Source organism: Miniopterus schreibersii (assembly GCF_964146895.1).
Source record: "Miniopterus schreibersii genome assembly, chromosome: 1".
In the NCBI taxonomy this organism is placed as follows: Eukaryota; Metazoa; Chordata; class Mammalia; order Chiroptera; family Miniopteridae; genus Miniopterus; species Miniopterus schreibersii.
In genome coordinates this window covers 105,810,727-105,828,506 of record NC_138101.1, presented here as the reverse complement: position 1 = coordinate 105,828,506, position 17,780 = coordinate 105,810,727, and the positions used below count along the sequence as shown (strand labels likewise).

At 54.4% G+C, this 17,780-nt stretch overlaps 1 protein-coding gene across 6 annotated transcripts; it reads right to left on the bottom strand.

Annotated features, from left to right (window-relative positions):
* Positions 1-2,221: 2,221 nt before the first annotated feature.
* On the bottom strand, positions 2,222-15,991 carry CLK3 (CDC like kinase 3). 6 transcript variants are annotated; one of them, XM_081138644.1, is made up of 13 exons: positions 15,815-15,991; positions 12,003-12,154; positions 11,122-11,338; positions 9,188-9,284; positions 8,845-8,911; positions 7,171-7,287; positions 6,269-6,435; positions 4,717-4,811; positions 4,496-4,625; positions 4,159-4,241; positions 3,626-3,705; positions 3,266-3,356; positions 2,222-2,643 (listed from the first exon to the last, which is right to left on the bottom strand). In XM_081138644.1, exons 2-13 carry the CDS (start codon positions 12,152-12,154, stop codon positions 2,467-2,469), a joined length of 1,473 nt encoding a protein of 490 aa, XP_080994770.1. In that variant the 5' UTR covers positions 15,815-15,991; the 3' UTR covers positions 2,222-2,466. The 6 variants fall into 6 exon arrangements, with proteins under 6 accessions (XP_080994770.1, XP_080994767.1, XP_080994769.1 ...); XM_081138641.1 differs by lacking the exon at positions 15,815-15,991 and adding an exon at positions 15,472-15,572; XM_081138643.1 differs by lacking the exon at positions 15,815-15,991 and adding an exon at positions 12,934-15,479.
* Positions 15,992-17,780: the final 1,789 nt, after the last annotated feature.

Sequence of the window (17,780 nt, the reverse complement as noted above, 5' to 3'; positions counted from 1 at the left end):
CTTTGTTTACAGACCATAGGCGGCTCACAAACTGTTTTAGGTTTACAGTCACTGGGCCTGCACGAGCACCTTGCGGGGGTTGGGTAGGTCCTGTACTCACTCTATTTGAGTTGGTTTTGTCTCCCCTCCTCTGATCATGTACGACTGGCTGCACTGCAGCTGTCCACTAGAGGGCAGACTTGCACTCCCCATTCATTTTGAGGGCTGTGGACCTCACCTGAGCCCCACAAGTTGATTTGACCCTTTCTCCTTAGCTGATCCAGGGTTTTATGCTGGGATTTTTTTCCCAAGGAAAAAATGTCCTTCCTCCTCTCTACACCACTCTGAGAGGCAGGGAAGGTAGTGGCATCAGGATGGTTTTACTGTACTGGGATTTTACACTGTATTTCTGTTGTCTTCAGCACAAGTAGTATAAGGTTGTTACTGTAGAACCATGACGCCCATCTTGCCAACAGTGCCCCATAACCCCATATACTCTCTAGCTGGGGGCTGAGCATTTGCTTAGTCTGAGGCCAGGCGCCTCAGGGTGCAGCTTGAATGTTCAGTATTGGGAAGGCCCCTGGGGGTGCCTGGTGCTGAGCCAAAAGAGGGAGCCAGTAGAGGTTCCGTGGTGCTTCTGTCCTAGGCCAACACTTTCCCCACACATATGTACCCTATTGTTGTGTCCCCTCTGTTCTTCCCCTGAAATGGTCCTCTGTAGCTATCATCCCAGAGCAGGGCACATGTCCTTCCCTTGTTTGAACCCTTTTTGGTTATATACTTTATAAGTACAATTGGGGCCACTGCCCTGTCTCACAGATGCCAAAATGAGGCTAGTTCTGGATGACCTGACTGGTGGGACTCAGCCATAGGAACACACTGCTGGTCAGGTCCTAAGGCACAAAGCCCCTGGACCTTTGCAGGCCTAGGCCCTGGGGGCTGGTAGAACAGGAGCCACACCCTGGAGTACCTGGGAGCTGCCCTTGCAAAGGCTTGTGCTTTAAAGCCTTTTTCAGGGCTTCAGGCTTCCTTCTGCTCTGTGCCTACCCAGTCTTATTAAAGGGGTGAGTGGAAAGCCTCACCAAGGATTGCAGATACAGGGTAGGTAGGCCCTGATTTCAGGCTGCTTATCACTTTCCTTATAGGAGCCTAGCCAGGAACAGATAAGGTGGGGCAGAGAGAACTGGTCCCTCTTTTCCTCCCATCCTTCCTGAAATGTTAAATTGTCTCCAGCAGTGGGAGGAAGCCAGACACTGTCAACCCTGTGCTATGTATCCTCCCTGAGCCTCTCTGCTCACTCTCAGGACCAAACAGCTCCCAAGATGGGGCCCTTTAGTCACAAGGCCATAATCTGAGGAGGAGTGTTGAATTACAGACATTTTAGTAAGCAATCATTAAACAGGTTCTGGCTGCCTGTTAATGTGGTTGGTCCTTGATTGGGTAGTGGGAAACAAATTAGAAGAACCCTGGCCCCAAAGACTGCTTACCCGGGGGGGCGAGGGGGGTGTGTGTTCTTGAGGAGCCACTGGGAATTTGTGCCCAAGTCTTTTTTCTCTCCTGGTGGCACTGGAGCTCTATCCTGCCCTCAGCTGGGCCTTCCCCAGTGGTACTAAAGATAAGCATCATTCCTCTGTCTGTGGCTCTTTTCAGAGGCATCCAGTGCCCAGTCCCCAAGGGGCCCCAATGAGGTGGTCAAGACTATCATTCATGCAGCTGTTGGGGAACCAAAAGCCAGCACTAAAATAAAGCTGAATGATGGGAGCCCTGTGCTCTGGTAAATTCTACTCTGTAGGCTGGTGAGGTACTGCCACCCCAGCCCTAGGAGCCCACTTTGTCCCATGCTTGACAGCCTTCAGTAAGCCATAGTTGTTGGACACAGAGTCTAAAGTTCCAGCCAGGGAAAGGGCTAGGATGGGTAAAACTAGGTGTTGCCTGTTGAACGGCAGTGGGTCTTCCCCCTTATATCCTTTGGGGCTGAGAGGTATAAGGGCCAGCAGGGGAACAGGTGCAGGACAGGGCCCAGGTGCCTTCTAGGGCTATTCAGCACGCCTGCCATCTCAGGGCTTAAATTGCCCTTTTGGGCCCAAAGGAACACCCCAGCTTCCGGTCTTTTCACTGGCTAGCCCTTCTATGCCTGGCCCAGTTCACACTTAGCTGTCCACAAGCTGAACTGCTAAGAAAGACTTTATTAATAAGATAGGGAAGGGAGAAGGCAAGGAGCCTGGAGACGGACACACTGGTACCAGGGGTTACAAACAGTAAGAAACACTTTATTATAACTTTACAACATATAAATAGCCTGGGTCAAATCTGTGCTTTCTGGCAGCTGGGCATCATGTCTCCGCCCCTGCAGGCACCTGCCTTTCCTTCACATTGCACTGTTCATTGGGTGGCTCTGGCCCTGGGGCCTGGTGGTTAGAGGCTGGAGAAAGAGGGCCAGGCAGCCCAGTTCCACTCTCCATCTCCTCGTGCAGTGGCCTGTGCCTGTCATCTGCTGGGGTTGCGGCTGGTGTGGAAGGACCGCTCCTCAGGGGTCAGGCCAGCAAAGAAGGGGTGCAGCAGGGCCTCCGCCAATGTGATGCGCTGGGCAGGGTCAAACTCTAACATCCTCCTCATCAGGTCAAACAGCTGCACGTGCTCCAAGGAGTCTTGGAGCATGTAACTCTGCTCAGGGACACAAGGTGCCTCAGTGTGATGGCAGGGGCGAGGGAAGCCTTGCTGCATGGGTGGAGGAGGCAGCGATGCCTCCTGGAGGACTATGTCTGCCCTCTTGGACAATAAGCGACTCCTTTCTTTTCATGCCTGTTAGAGCATTTTGCTCTGAATTTGTCAGGCTACTGGGTGTCTTGCTGGTTTGGTGCCTCTGCCCCTACATGCAAAGTCCTGAGAGATGGGTAGAAATCACCTGCGAAATTCACTGTCCGTGCACCGAATGCAGTTGACAGAGGCTTTCTGGCCATGTCTACATCTTCCCTCCCCCTCACCTCAGTCCTGCCTAGTTTTTCCCAAAATTGAGAAAAGAGGGGGGGGCAGGAAGTAGCAGGCTCTTCTCGTGTTCCCCAATTACATTCATAGCCACCCTACTGGGAAAGGGTAGGGCTAAGGGCCTCTCTGGAGCAGTTTGAAAGATGCCCCACTGTCAGCACCCAGCAGCCTCAGGTGCAGCCTCCCATAGAGCTGGAGCAAGGGAGCAGCCTTTAGCTGCCTGGCCTGTCTCTGCTGTATGTGTGCCCAGTGCCTGGGGTCTCCTTGGCATGAGTTGAGTTGGGGGAAGCCAGAAACTGACCTTCAGAGGTTTGCAGTTCTCCTTCACATACCGGCCATCAGAGCTGTTCTCATCCCAAACTAGGCCCCCTTTGTAGAAATATTTCTGCTTCCTAAAAATGAAGGGAGGTGATCAGTTGTGGGTAGAGGGTAGGGAAGGCAGTAGGAGCCTGGGGAATGGCAGCAAAGCCAGGCAGGGAATCCTGGGCTGACCCAGCAGGGCAGGAAGCTCTGGGCAGCAGGTTTGTCAGGACACTTTGGGGGGCATACAGGGAAGGCTACTATGAACCTAGAGGAGCCTCTTGGCATATTCTGCAAAGAATGCAGTAGCTTGTTAACTCTCAGCCAAAATGGGAAAGGCCTATGGGTCAGGGCTCCTTACCTGGTTCGGTGGATCATGTGTGATGGGATGGGACCTAGGATTTTCTCCATCATCACCAAATGCTCTCGGTTTTCATGGGTCTATAAGAGGTCAGGGATACAGTAAGCAGGGGTCAGTACCAGCCTAAGCCCCTCAGGGAGGATAAGGGACAAAAAAGATAGGTAAGTGCCTTCCCAGTCTCTCTGACCTTGCGGTAGCCTGCTACCCTTTGCCATGGATAAGCCCATGTTTCTCACTCTCTCCCTAGAACACAATCTGCCCCAGCCCATCTCCATACCCTCACTTATGCTGTGCCTCATGCCTTGAATGCTCACTCCTCTAGCCCCAACCCTCCATCCTTGATGGCTGAGCTGAAGACTCCCCTAAGTGATCCAGCTATCTTGACCTCTTCCTTCCCAAGCATCTACAACACTCAAGAGTAAATCTCACAATATGCCGACTATGGGCCTTGGAAGGTCTTCCCACACCAGGCCCCTGTACCCTGCCAGAGTATTAGCACCCAGGGTAGCAGGGCAGTGTCAGAGCGGCCTTACCTGGAAGAGTGTGAAGCCCCGGTAGTACTCAAAGAGAATGCAGCCAATGCTCCAGACATCACAGGGCTGTGCCCAGCCCAGCTCTGAAAGCCAAAATGGAGAGAGGCTATGAGATTCTCTGTGCTCCCAGCCTAGAGATCACAGGGCAGCTGCCATACTGGTTGACAGGACTCTTGCCCAAATCCCAGTATAGGTCCCTTTCTCAACAAGGCCAATTTGACAATCATAGTGACTCATTACAGTGGTCCTGGGTGGCAGGCAGGCACACCACTGCTCTGTTCATTCCCTCCCAGCAATAGCCCACTTTATCTGGGCTGGGGGCTACACAACCACTCACCAAGGATCACCTCAGGTGGGCGGTAGTGACGAGTGGCCACAATGGTCGTGTGATGCTCATGGTCAAAGGTAGCACTGCCGAAGTCAGCCACTCGGATGCTGGTGTTCTTCACTGACTTCTCCTCACAGCTCTGAGAGGCAAGGAAGGAGAGCCAGGTCAGGACTCTGTCCCAATGGGTAACCTAGCTCTAGAGTGGGGCCTCACCCTCTCCCCACCAATACCTTGTGCTCATTGTAGAGGGTTTCAAACTCAGAATTCACAAATAGGATATTCTCTGGCTTCAAGTCTGTGTGGGTCAGTTGGTTCTCATGTAGAACTGGAAAGGCAGGAGGAGAGGAGAGAAGCAGACTCTGAGAACCTAGGCTTCTTCTCTGGCTCCTGCCCAGCTCTAGGCCAGAGCCATCCTCCAAAGCCAGTCTGCCAGAGACGCTCACACCATAACCTCAGCACTGGGCTGAGGGAGCAGAGGCAGCTCTGCCTCTGCACTGGGTTCCCTTCTGAAAGATTCTCTGTACTTGGGGCCTTGGAGGGCCTGAATGCTTGAGAAGACAGAGGGAGATAATTTCAGTTTAAAACACCTCCTTCCGCCTGGCCGGGCGTGGTTCAGCGATTGAGCATCGACCTAGGATCCAGGAGACCGCGGTTCGATTCTCTGTCAGGGCACATGCCTGGGTTGCAGGCTCGATCCCCAGCAAGGGGCGTGCAGGAGGCAGCCGATCAGTGACTCTCTTCATTGATGTTTCTCTCTCTCTCTCCCTCCCCCTTCCTCACTCTGAAATCAATAAAGACATTTAAAAAATAAATAAAACACCTCCTTCCACCTCTCCCTGCAGGGGCCAGGCCTACTCAGCCTGATCTCTCACCAAAGCTGCAGCATCAGCCTTGGGGCAGTTCTCTCCCCAGCACCAGCTACATCATTTATGGGAGCTATAAGAAAACGCAGGTCCCCTTATTCAAAAATTAAATGTCAAGCTGGTGGCAGAGCATTAAACCAAGCACAGGACCACCCATGAAGCCAGCTTTGCCTCTTCTCGTTCCTAGCCCTAAGCAAGGAATCTTCCTTTTTCCTCCAATCCCTTTCCCACCAATGGTGGCACTTTCAGGCTCCAGGCTCCCATCTGGCACTCGAGACCCTCACAGCAGTGTGGCCCACCTCTCCCAAACACAGGCCCTCTTTCACCAGTGTCAACATATGCCAGACTCGAGGCCATCACTGAGCTACTTGCCTTGCTTTGGAGTGCTCTTCACCGTCCCTCCATCTCTACACAGTCCCTGTTCTAGGTCTATCTACTTCCTCTCCAAGAAGACTTGCTGTCCTGCTCCAACCACCACAAATCCTGTGGTGCTAAGTGCGGTTACCAAATATGCTCTAAAAAGGCTGGCAAGGCAGATGGGAAGTGGTAGTTAGGCAGAGGGTGTCCATGTGGGCAGGAGCTGTGGGTGGATCTCCCAGGTCATTTGGACCTTTTCATCCTTTGCAGGAAGGAGGGAATGGGATTGGTAGCTAGGAAAATTCTAGAGCAGCTCTTCTTTTATTATTCCTGAGTGCTGTGGACAGAGGCTGGCTCAGAAGGCCCATGGAGGAGACTGCAGCATCTTCATCTGCACCGATTCATACCTAAAGGCCTTTCAGTCAAAGGGGCCCTGGTATGTATCAGGCTCAGCAAAATGGTTAGCAATGTGTTGGAGTGAATGGGGAAGAGCAAGACCACCAGGTGACTTTCCCGCCAGGTCTGTGGCTGCCCCATGCTCCATTTGAGGGTGGACACTTACATCTAAGGGCGTGGCAGAGCTGGTAGGCCATGTGCCGGACATGTGGTAGGGGGTAAGGCTGGAAGTTATTCTCCTTCAGGAACTCAAAGGTGTTCTTGCCCAGGAGCTCAAAGGCGATGCACATGTGACCATGGAAGTTAAACCAGTCAGACATCAAGACACACAAGCTAGGGAAGAAGGATGGATGGATGGGGCTCAGGCTCTGTGCTGAGGGGCCCTCCCTCAGATGAAGCCAGTCCCCACTCCCTCCCAGGCCACTGGGTCACACACTACAATGCAGATACACATGAAGAAAGAGAATTGGTTAACAGCAAGAGTACATCTCCCCACCAGCCATCACCCAGATCAGCTCTGAGCAAGGACTAAACTTACTGCTGTGAAGGGGATGGGATGGGGGGGCATCTTGGTCTGAGGTCTACTGCCTCACCTACTTAAGATACAGGCATAATCCCTGCATCTCCAAGATAGAATGATGCCAGGATACTCCACAGGACTAGCAGTGCCTTTTTTAATTCCTTCAGTGGAGATTTCTGAGTCTTTACGGCTCAGTATCTGTGTGCCAAAGGCAGCACTCCTTTGGGTGTCTATGCCAGCCCCTGCTTCCAGTTTATATCTGTCTAATGCCCATTACACCCAGTAAGGCCCCCCCAATCCACAAATGCAGGGCTGGGAGGCCTGCCTCAGAACTCAGAACTGGTCACGGTGAAACCTGGACTGAAATCCAAAGGCTCCTTCCAGCAAGACTCACTCACCCAACTCCCCTAGTTCTGAGTATACAGAGAAGGCATGGTGCCAACCAAGTGAGAGGATACTACTGCTCAGCCCCAGGAGGTCCAGGCAGTTAGGACTAGAGAGGATGCTGTCTACAATGAAAGCTTTCCTTGTTTCTTGCCGACACTCACAACTTGTTCTCTTTGTCCTTTTCCTTGATTTTTTTGAGAACATTGATTTCTAGTCGGGCAGCCTCCCGGTACTTGCCCACGTTGCGGATGATCTTCAGGGCAACTTGAGACTTCCCTCTGGCACCGGGGAAGGAAGCAGAGGTTCTCATGAGAAGCTGCCCAGCCCTTCCCCCACCTTCCACCCCAATCCGGCAACTCTTGGCAGACACCACCCAGGACCCCAGGAACAGAGCCTACCCTGAGGAGAGCAGCTACTTGATGCCTAGTCTGTCCCATGCAATACCAGATCTCTACCCTCCTAACAGCAAGCTCCTTTGGCACCTAAGGCTTTTATGGTCTCAGTTACCTGCCAGCTCCCAGAAAGAGTGGGCAGAGGAATAGAGGCCTATCCCACTGACCAACACCAGCCCCAGAGCTCACTCAACCCAACCTGTACGCTAGTCAGCCCTGACCCCTGCCAGGCTGTCTCCTGATCTTCCTGAGCACATCTGCAAGTCTGAGCAAATGGCTCCCCTTGGGGTGGGGGTTCCAGGATGGAGTGAAGGCCTGGCAAGAGATTACACCTGCCAGGAGCAGAGGCCTCTCACCTGGAGGCCAAGGGTCACTCCCTTTACCACACTCCCTCCAGCCCCACCTGCCTGCTTACCAGTCACAGCATTTATCAGAGACCACTGAGTGATAGGAACCCTTGTTCAGTGTCCAGTGAGGATTTTAACAATTTCTGTTCTGCACTTCCCCCCCAGCCCCACCCCTACACTCATAGGACACTCCCAGGATGACCTACTGATGCAGGAAGGAACAACTAAAGTTCAGATGCTGGGAGGAGAATGAGCGAGCAGCTGTCCTGCAAGGGTGTGGCCTCTGAGGCCTCTGTGAGGCTGGCCATAGTGCTTATGAAAAGGCTTACAGGCCCCAGGGCAGGGATATCTTCTAGAGAATACCCTGCTTTTCCCTCCCTATCCTATTTTCTCAGATTTTCAGGACAGAAAAGGACCTCATAGGAATGGCCACCAGCCTCCTCCTAGAACAGGATCCCTCGATGGCATCCCAACCCTCAACACAGGGAGCTCATCACTTCCACAGGCAGTCATCAGGGGTTAAAAGGCTCTGAGGATAAGGTCCTTTTGCCAAGCTGAATTCTGCCTCTTCACAACCCCACTGGCTGATTCCCTTTGGATCCCCTAAAGGCCCCCTGAGCCCTGTGCCTGCCCTAGTGACTCCAGAGGCTAACTTTCCCTCGAGCTACTCAGAGTGGTACAGCCCAGAGAGCTTAGCAGTTCCCAAGTGTCACAGCTCTCAGACCTGCCAATTCTCTCTCTGGTTACAGTATAGTCTATATGTTCCTATGCTCACTAGTCCCAACCCTAACCTCTTGGATCCAAGGGGTATTTAGATGAGAACTGGGAGCCCAGGGAGGTTTCCTTTCAATCACTGTAACTATTTTATCTTGGGGCTCCATGGCCAGCTGGACTGCTGGGTCTAACTATCCTCTCCAAGCACCCCTCTGAACGTGGAGCACTGCAGTACAGTGGTACCCAGCCCCCCCACAACAGCTGGGGGATATGAGCAACCCCTGGGCATCTTTCTTCATCTCTAAGAGTGGAAGAGTCAGGTATAGGCAACAAGTGGCTCAACTGAGACAGCTAGGATAAGGACTTTGTAGCTAAAGCTTACCTGGCATGGTCCAAGCACTCTACCACCTTGCCAAAGGTACCTTCGCCCAGGTTCCCCACAATCTCATCTAGGAGAGAAAAGAAGTGAGGCATTAGGGTCTGGAAGGCAGAGGGTCAGCAGCTCCTGCAAGTTCACAGCATTCAAATTCTCAAAAACAAAAAAGGTTTCTCTCTCACTGCTACACTCTTAAAAACAGAAGTTGCTAGCGTTTGTGTCATTCAGGCAATTACTGGTGGCCCCACTAAGGCACCATGCGCATTAGAGGCCCCTCCGGGCAGGAGAGGTCTGGTCTAACAAGGGGGTAGAAAGTAGAGAGGTAAAGTTTTACGAAAGGTGGCTGTACATCGCTCTTGGAGCCAATCGCCGATCCGGCACACCAGGTGGCCCTCCTTGTCATCTTCCACACTTCGGCTGCTGCGCTTACTGCTCTGTTGGCTTCTCTGCATGCACCGCCCCCCGAAACGCCATCCGACCAATCGCATGGTAGGCGGTTCCGATTGACAGATTGAGGTGTCAGTCAAAGGCAGAGGTGGAGACGGTGAGGAGCCGGTGGGTTGGTTGGTTGGATTTTCCAGATCCCAGCATTTCATAAGGCACACAGCATATATAACGATAGGGATATTGCAAGGGACACGTCAAGACACAAACTGACTTCAAAAACAGAAAAGTAAAAACAGCTACAGGTATGTAAAGACAACTTGGACGCTCAGAAAGACGACCAGCCTCTGCCGCCAAGGGGCCGGGCCATGCCGAGAGCCACAGCCCTGACATCCTTCTCCACTGAGTGTTCCCCTCCCGAGCCCTCCCAGTATGCTTCCGCCAAGGCAAAGACGAAGTGAAAATGGCGCAAGAATGTGGCTGTCCCAGCCTGGATCCAATCATCCAGAATGGTCAGAGGCCACTCTGGCTTCAGCTGCAGAATGCCCAGGCTGTCTTTGCCTGCCTCTGTCTTGCCCATGTAGCCCTGTACATACTCAACAGCTGCCACTCAGAGCCCAGCTGATATAAGCCCCCAGACGGCATCCATGGCCAGACTTGGACATCACCACCAGAAATGGCTTTCCAGCAGCAGCCTTTCTGCCACCAACCTCAAGCAGGGTAGGAGCCAGCGATTCTCTGGGTTATTCAACCTCCAGGCCTCCTACCACGACGGCCCACAAAGGCCCCAAGCCAGCTCCTGCCCTGGCCCTGACACCCATGCTACTCAGAGGCCAGGCACATCCTGAGCCTCATGACAATAGAAAACACCAAAAGAGAAGCAGAGCCACAGCCCTGTACTGCCCTCCTGTGGCAGTGTGCAGAGAGGCCACCAGGCCATGATGGGAGCCCATAGTCAACCTGCAACCCATGGCCACTCAAAGAAGTCACCAGAGAGCTCAGCAGAGAAGATGCCTGGCCCCTCCATTAGTTCCTCCACTACTCCTCAGGGGCCTCATGGCTGGCGAGAGGGTGAGGGAGGGAAGAGGGATAGGGAGGAGAAGACAGGACATAACCTCAGAGACACACAACAGGCTTTCCTTCCCAGAGGTGAGTGCAGTGTGGGCTCCTGGTCTCAGCAGAGATCTATACAACTTTGCACTAGAAACACAGGCTGTTCTTGGCATGTGGCCCGCAACTGGACAAGGCCTGGGGCTGTTGGCCTTTCTGTCGTTTCTTTACATGTCCCATCACACAGCCAGTTGGTCCGTTGTCTTGGCTGCCCCTCATGCGAAGAGGCTAGGCTGAAGAAGGCCTGGCTGGAGGTCAGAAGGGATGCTCCCAGTCTGAGCTGACTGATAAGAAGACCCTCCCCTACCCGTGGGCACTCCAGCTTTTGGGCCTTTGGGGAGGGGCATGGAAGTGAGACTGCAGAAGTGGGTGCAATCCACACCAGTCGGGCACTCAGCTATGTGTGGAGGAAATCTCTCGGTGGGAAGTACCAGGCGACACAGCTCCAGATCACACACCAGCAACCCTGTTAGGATCCCTAAGAGGTGTCCCTGGCCACTTTGCACCCATGCAGCCTGTGCCTGGGGCAGTGTGAAGACACAGGCCAGGGGCCAGCCAGCGCCAGAACCAGAGCCCCTACAGCTGGCAATGCCAATGGGCCAGAAGATAGAGAAGCCAGGCCCTTTGCTCAGCTCAGTATACCTAAACCAGACCACACACACACACACACACCCCCCAAATGCACGTGTGTAGGGCTAGTGATACTCACCCAGACCAGCCAACCTAAGAAAAGGCTACAAACAGATGAGGCCCTAAAGGCCCAGCAAGCACACTCTGGACACCACTCACCGAGGAGGCGCTGCTACAAGACCTGGTGCGGCGTTTGTGGCAATGGTGGGCATGTTTGCGGGTCCGGTACGGCTCCCTGTCCCGTGACCGTCGACGATGATGGGAACGTGAAGATCCATAGCAGTCCTCTCCAAAAGATGGACTCCGCTCTTCACACCGGTATGTGTCACTGTCACGACGCTCCCGGTATCGCCTCTGGTAGGGCAGGCGGTCATGACTGCCAAGAGGCAGATGGGGACACTGGTCAGACAGGGCCCTTCCTCCCACCAGCCAGGCTCCTGCTAAAAGCAAGAGTAGTGAGGCCTCTACAAAGGACACACAAGGGTAGCCTGTTGGAGAAGAGGCACCCAGACTGGGGAGAGAGGAGGAGGGGGAGTATGTGTGTTTCAAGTCCAACCTCCAGAACCTCAGCTACTGACAGAATCCCTCCAGGGCCACAGGAGGCAAAGCACTGGGAAGTGATCAAGGGTTCCAATGCCTCGGAGCTCCCTGTGGCCTGCTGGGGCTGAAATTTTGGTCTAGGGTTGAGATAGGAATAGGGACAACCTCTGGAAAGAACTAAGGTTATGTTTCTAATTCCCACTGAGGAAGGCTCAGAGGTTGGCAGGGAAGATGCTGCCTAGAAAATGGAGAATGTGCCAGAAAAAGGAAGACTCAAGGACAGAGAGAGAAGGGGTAGCAAGGATGGAAGACAACACTAAGGCCAGGAAATGCAGGTTAGATCAGGGGAGGAACCCAAAGACGATGGGACAGTGATATAGGTGCAGCCAAGCAGAGGCAGCAGTCACTTGAAGGAGCCTGGGGCTGCCACAAGCCTCCAGACTGTCTCCCTAGCCCAGATGAGGGAAGGAGCCCTTCCTTTTGACCCAGTTCCCTCTCACCTTCTGGACCGAGATCTTCGGGGTGGAGGCTCCCTTCGAGATGGGTATCGCAGTCTCCCTTCGTACTCCCGACTGTAAGACCTCCTTCTCTTCCATCGGTAGCTCAGGTATGGGTCTGGCTCAGGGGAGCGGTATCGCTTACAGTGATGCATCTAGGTCACAAGAAATAGACAGCCCTGCTAAACAAACATTCAGCCAGCCACCTCCAGCCACTGGATTGCTTGAGCAGCCTAGGCAATCCTGAAGAAGAGGCCCATTGTTCTGTTTGGGGCAGCCCCTCCCAGGGATTTATGAAGTGAAAAAGAACTCTGAGGTCACAGTGGTCAAAGAGCAGACAGTAGGTAACACCCTTCTCTGCCAATGAACAAATAAAAAGCTGCCTCCCCAGCACAGCATCACTGGCCTTGTGGCCTGAGCACTTGGGGAACCAGGCAAGCCAGGGCAGGTGCTGAGACAGAACATGGAGGGACTGGTGAGCACCATCACAGGAGACTAGGAGAAAGGGGAGCCTCCTGTGCTTATTCCCTCCTGCCTATCTGTGGGGTCCTGTGAAACACCTCTGTGAAGCCAGAGGCCAGAGTCAGATGGCTATTGGCAGGGCGCCAACACATAGAAGCCTAGGGGTAAAGTGCTCAAGTTGAAAAGCCCAGTTGCCCGTGGAGGCCCTGAATTGGACCCCCTCAAGGAAGTAAGGACCACAAGTTGTGTGAGAAGCTACAGGCAGAAACAAGACGACAAGCTCTTGGAGAAAAAGGTGCATGTGGTCCCACAAACATTCCCTAGCCCGCGTAAGAGTCTGGCCAGCCCTTGCTGGTCCATACTTGGGGTCAGCACCATTAAAGATGCCAGGGTCAGAGCATTCAAGTGTGTTGCCCGACACCCATTTAGCACCCTCACACCACCTTCGGTGCCATGCTGGGCAGTGCCTTACCTCTAGCCAACAGTACTGTCCCCTCTTCTAGATCCTCTGCTTCGGTACCTTTCTCTTGTGCCCATCTCAGGCTGATGTACTCAGGGAGGCAGCCAAAAGGGCCCACCTTACTATCCCTGTTCAGCAAGGACTTATATCCACTATAGGAAATTGCCAGGCTGGATCAGCCACCAGCTGAGAAAGATGGCTATGTGAAGCCAGCTCCCTGTTCCACCCACACTGAAAACCCTGACATTGCTTGCCTCCATGGGAAGGCTGGGCCAGAGATCTTGGCCACCCTTGCTCCCAACCCTTTGCTTGGCCATAGCCAATCTCCAATGGTGATCAGTCTTGGGTTTGCCTGACATTTTGGACAAACCTACTGAGACTGCCCCATTTCATGGTAAGTCTGTTACAAGAGCAAAATGGAATGAGCAGGGCAGCAAGGCACATCTGACAAAACCCCTGGGAGCTTCTCTGTGATCCTAAAAAAGTCTCTGCCCTCAATCATTCCATGAGCAGGTGTCTTCCCCTGTCTACCTGGAAGTCTGGGTCCCAGCAATCCTTGGAGATAAATACTGCGTAAAATCACCCACAGCTCCTCAAGCACTTAAGACTGTTGTTCTGTTTTGATGATCAGCTGACTAATGTTTCACTGTTTTCCTGCAATTACACTGGGTCAAGTGCCCAAGCTATGAAATGAAGTCAAGTATCTCACTTCTCCCTAAGTGGCCCAGAAGATGCTCCAGTGGCCAGGATAGATGCCCTGCCCATCTTCACTGGGCAGACAAAGCACCATGGTCTAGTCCACACCAGGCCAAAAACTCCCTCCTGGGACACAGAAGATTCTTAAGTCAACACATGTTCACATTAAAGGCCAAGAGCACAGCTTGAGTCAGATAGATGTCAATCTGAATTCTGGCACTGCCACTTCTAGTTGTGTGCCTTTAGGCAAGTTATTAAACTACTGACCTTCAGCTTCCTCTTTCAGCTAGGGTATAGTAATCTCTTACAGGGTTCTGTGAGGATTACTTTATATCATTCCTTTACTAACATGCCTAGCACATGTCTTTAGGTCAAATGGCCTAACCTAAGTCTGTGCCCACAAGAGGTACAGAAGGCAGCTCTTCATTAACATTACAAAGATTCCAGGTAACACCTCTGCATCTGTGTTAAATGCCTTAAGGGCATTTTATAAATCTCTTCCAAGGGATCGTGGGGGGAGAGAGTTTTGGGTTGAAAATCCTAAACTAAATCCCAGTGTTAGCCTCGTGACCAAGCCACTCTAGGCCTTGGTTACCATTTACTATACCTGGAAAATGGAGATAACACCTCTCAGCCAACTTGGCAAAGGAGATGACAAGCTATAAAGAGCCACACACAAGGAAATCACTGAGGAAATAACCTCTCCTTCAACACATTCTAAGGAGGTGAAGAACTGGGTCTACCTGGTGCCCCTCATTATATTCCCAGCAGGGCTCTAGGGCCCATTTCAATTATCACTCTCTGAGACCCCAGCAAATGGGTTGTTTAAAGAAGCTAAGGGCCACAATTATGCTCCAGAAGGCTCTGCTCTACACAATGAAGGAACCAGGCGGAGGATGCCAGCTTTTCTGAGCACAGACCTAGTCGGCTTCTCATTTGCTGTTACTGGCCAGTGAACTAGGCTGACAAGAGCAGCCAGCCAGGTTAGCGGCTGCTCTCCCGGATCCCAGCCACCCAAGCACCCCATGGTTATTTTTGGCTGACGCTTCTCCACCACTGCAATTTCAAACCTGCCACCTTGCAAGCCGCCGCCACCACCGGGTAAAATGCTCCTCCTCTTCAAGGGCATGGAGGAGGGAAGCTGGAAGGCCGCCAATTCCACCTCGAGACGGGGGCCTGGCTCAGGCAGTTCCCACCCCAGCTCCACCAGTGTACCCGCACCGGGAACTAGAGCACAGAGACTCCCAGACCCGGAGCAGCCCAGGCACTTGTACTGTCAGCTTGGTCTAGCCCTTCCCCCGGGCTGGAGCGGCTCCATCAAAACAACAAAACACGCGGGAGCCTGTGGCCCTCGCTCGCGGCCCTTCCTGACGCCCCGGGTCCCAGAGATCTCAAAGCTCTGTCCCCCGTAACCGCCGCCAATGGCGGCCAGGGAAAGACCGGGGCGGGGGCGGGAGGAACGCCAGCCTTCGTCGGAATCAAACTCCGGGCCGCGAGGGGACGAGGAGACTGCAGACCAAGCCTCACGCCGGGGAGGGATCTGAAGGCCCCACCAGGCTAGCCTAGGTAGCAACCGGCCCCATTCTGCGGACAGTTGCAGGGCCGAAACTGAATTTCTTCAGGGGCCTCAGAGGCCGCTCAGGCTCTGACTCCGACACCAAGGGATCGAGAGGTCGAGGTCTACGGTGACCGTCCTCCGGGGAAGAAGCGGCGGGTCAGGGGTGAGAGGTCGGGGATGCGGCCTGCGGTGGGCCGAGGAGAAGAACCAAAGGGAGCAGGCCGACACCAACCCGGAAACCCAGGGGCCCGCAACCGGCGCGCCCACCCCGCCCGTGGGCCTGGGACCACACTCACCGTCTCTCAGGCTCCGGCTGCGACTAGGCCCCACTTCCCGCCCCAGGGTCTCTTCCGCTTCCGGCTCTAGCCTCCACCCGCGGCGGCCCCGCCCCTCGCGTGACGCAGCTGTGGGCAGGCGCAGCTCCTTATCCTGGCTGCTCTAGTTCCCAACTCGAAGGCTCTGGAGGACTCGCCTTCTCGGCTCTGATCCTTGAGGCCTCAGTAGAGACTAGTTCCCGGAGAGCCTTAGAGAGGTCCGCGGCTCGCCCCCCGTCGCCATGCGACGCACGTAGGCACCCGAAACGCTAGGTGGGAGCTCCCTAGCCTGCAGGAGTTGGGAGCCGGAAGGTGGAGCCAATACCTGGCCAGAGGACTCAGCTCGCTCTGCCGCGCGACGCCGGCGGCGCCCACCAACCCCTTTCTGCGCGCGGGGAGAAAGGCAAGGTTACGCCGTCGCCTCAGTGGAGACCCGGCCAGCCCTGAGGCTCGGGAAGGCAGTCTTGACTCCCGCTTTCATGAAGGAAGCAAACGAGACCACATTCTTTCGGGGGGAGGGGACATTGGCTGCACGCTGAGCAGTTTTTGGGAAGACGCCCAGGAGCCCCGGAGGCGGGGCCGCTGGAGAAGGAGGCTTTTCTTTTCCGTGATCACCGCAGCAAGGGTACAACCCTTGTTTCTCAGTTAAATAGAACCCGCGCCCTGCCGCGGCCAGGCCCCCCCTGGCCATTTTTTCTCCGAGTCACTCGACGACCCCTGAGTCAACAAAACCCTTCCACCCACTGTCCCGCGCTTGGTCGGGCTGGGATAACCAGTCCCCATTTCCCAGAATAGAAAACCCGAGGTCGAGCCCTTTGGGAGACTTCGTGGTTCACGAGCGTGCACGCCTCGGGGCTCCCGCTGGCGTGGTTCAGCCAAGCAGACCGGAGGATCCTCTAATTGCTCCCAAGCCACGCTGGGCAGGAGCGGGAGGGGCAGGGCATCCCTCCAGGCCCGCCCCCTCCCCGGCGCCGCGTGGCAGGGGCTGCCTGGGTTTCTCTGTCCCCGCCCACGCCACGCCCTCTCCTTAGTGAGGGCTGGGCACGCCCCTGGTGCAAGAGTCTCTCCAACGCCAGGGGCTCGTTCGGAGCTGAGCCATCCCTTCCGGAGTTCGGAGGTCGCTGAAGTTCTAGGTCTCTGGCTCCCCCTTAAACTGGGGTCTGACAGCGTGGCTTGAGGGGATGTTCAACTCGCCATTAGCTCCACCGTTTCCACGCAAAGTAAACAGCCGAAGCTAAGCAAAACGGGATGCGTTAAGGCATCCTCACGATCGGTTCCTAGTTCCCTGCCAACCTGATACACCCCCGCCCCCCCAACATAGAGATTCCGGAGCGTTTTCAAGTGCGCAGAGGAGGAGGGAACCCAGGTGTCCCCGCCTCTAGATCCCACCCCGTTCGCATGGCCTCAGGGGCCAGAGATTGAGTTGCTATTCTTGCCTGGACCAAATGCTTGGCCAGCAGTCCCGTCCACTTCACCTGAGTCATATCATTTCAACCACTCAGACGAGATGGGTCGACTCTGGGGTGGTCCCCTCCTCCCACCGCTTCGTGTTGCTGCGGTCTCCATGGCCCCTGGAAGCCAGGGCCGTGTGGGTAGCTGAGAGTGGAGGCACTCAGAGGGGCTTCTGTCCCGAGTCCTGTCCTAGGGCGCTAGGTTCTAAGGGGTAAGTCGGGTCCATCTTCCCACCAGCCCTCCCACCATCGAGAAACCAGGAGTCCTTGCCTCCCAGTAACAAAACAGCTCTCTCTTTTTCTTAAGTAAAATAGGAGCCATCTCCCAGCTCCCTCGCCAAAGTCTGTGGTCCAACCGCTGTTATGCCTGGGGTTCTACCATTTAGGATTCTTCATGCCTAAAAGAACTAACACCTACAAGAAAGGCTGGGAAGAAACCTAGGGATCCTAGACTGAGTGAACCTGCAGGAGGGGCTGGTGCCAGGCCTGCAGGGCCAGGAGCAGAACGGGGATGGAAACGGGGGAGTCTCCATGGGGGCAGCTGAGACCCCTGCCCAGGCTCAGGACACAACCTTACTGCAGGAGTGGCTGTTGATGTTCACCCAGGTGGGTCAAGCAGCTGCAGGGTCAGCCCCACAGGAAACCCAGGGCACTAACTAAGCTGGGCTGTGTCCACCTGTGCCAGGAGCAGAGAAGCAGGGAAGCCTGGGTCCTGTCCTTGGGGGATTCCGAAGTTGGGTGAGGGGCTTTTGGGACACCATGGTAAAGAGAATGACCAAGAGGGACAGATTGGAGTGGGGCCTCCACACAGCACAGCTCCAGTGATCACCATTCACACTG

Coding starts and splice junctions, on each gene's coding strand:
- CLK3 (XM_081138644.1), bottom strand. CDS start 12,154: ATGCATCACTGTAAGCGATACCGCTCCCCTGAGCCAGACCCATACCTG. Junction 4,242..4,495: donor CCCACCTGAGGTGATCCTTG/GTGAGTGGTTGT, acceptor TTTGGCTTTCAG/AGCTGGGCTGGGCACAGCCC. Junction 3,357..3,625: donor CACATGATCCACCGAACCAG/GTAAGGAGCCCT, acceptor CTTCATTTTTAG/GAAGCAGAAATATTTCTACA.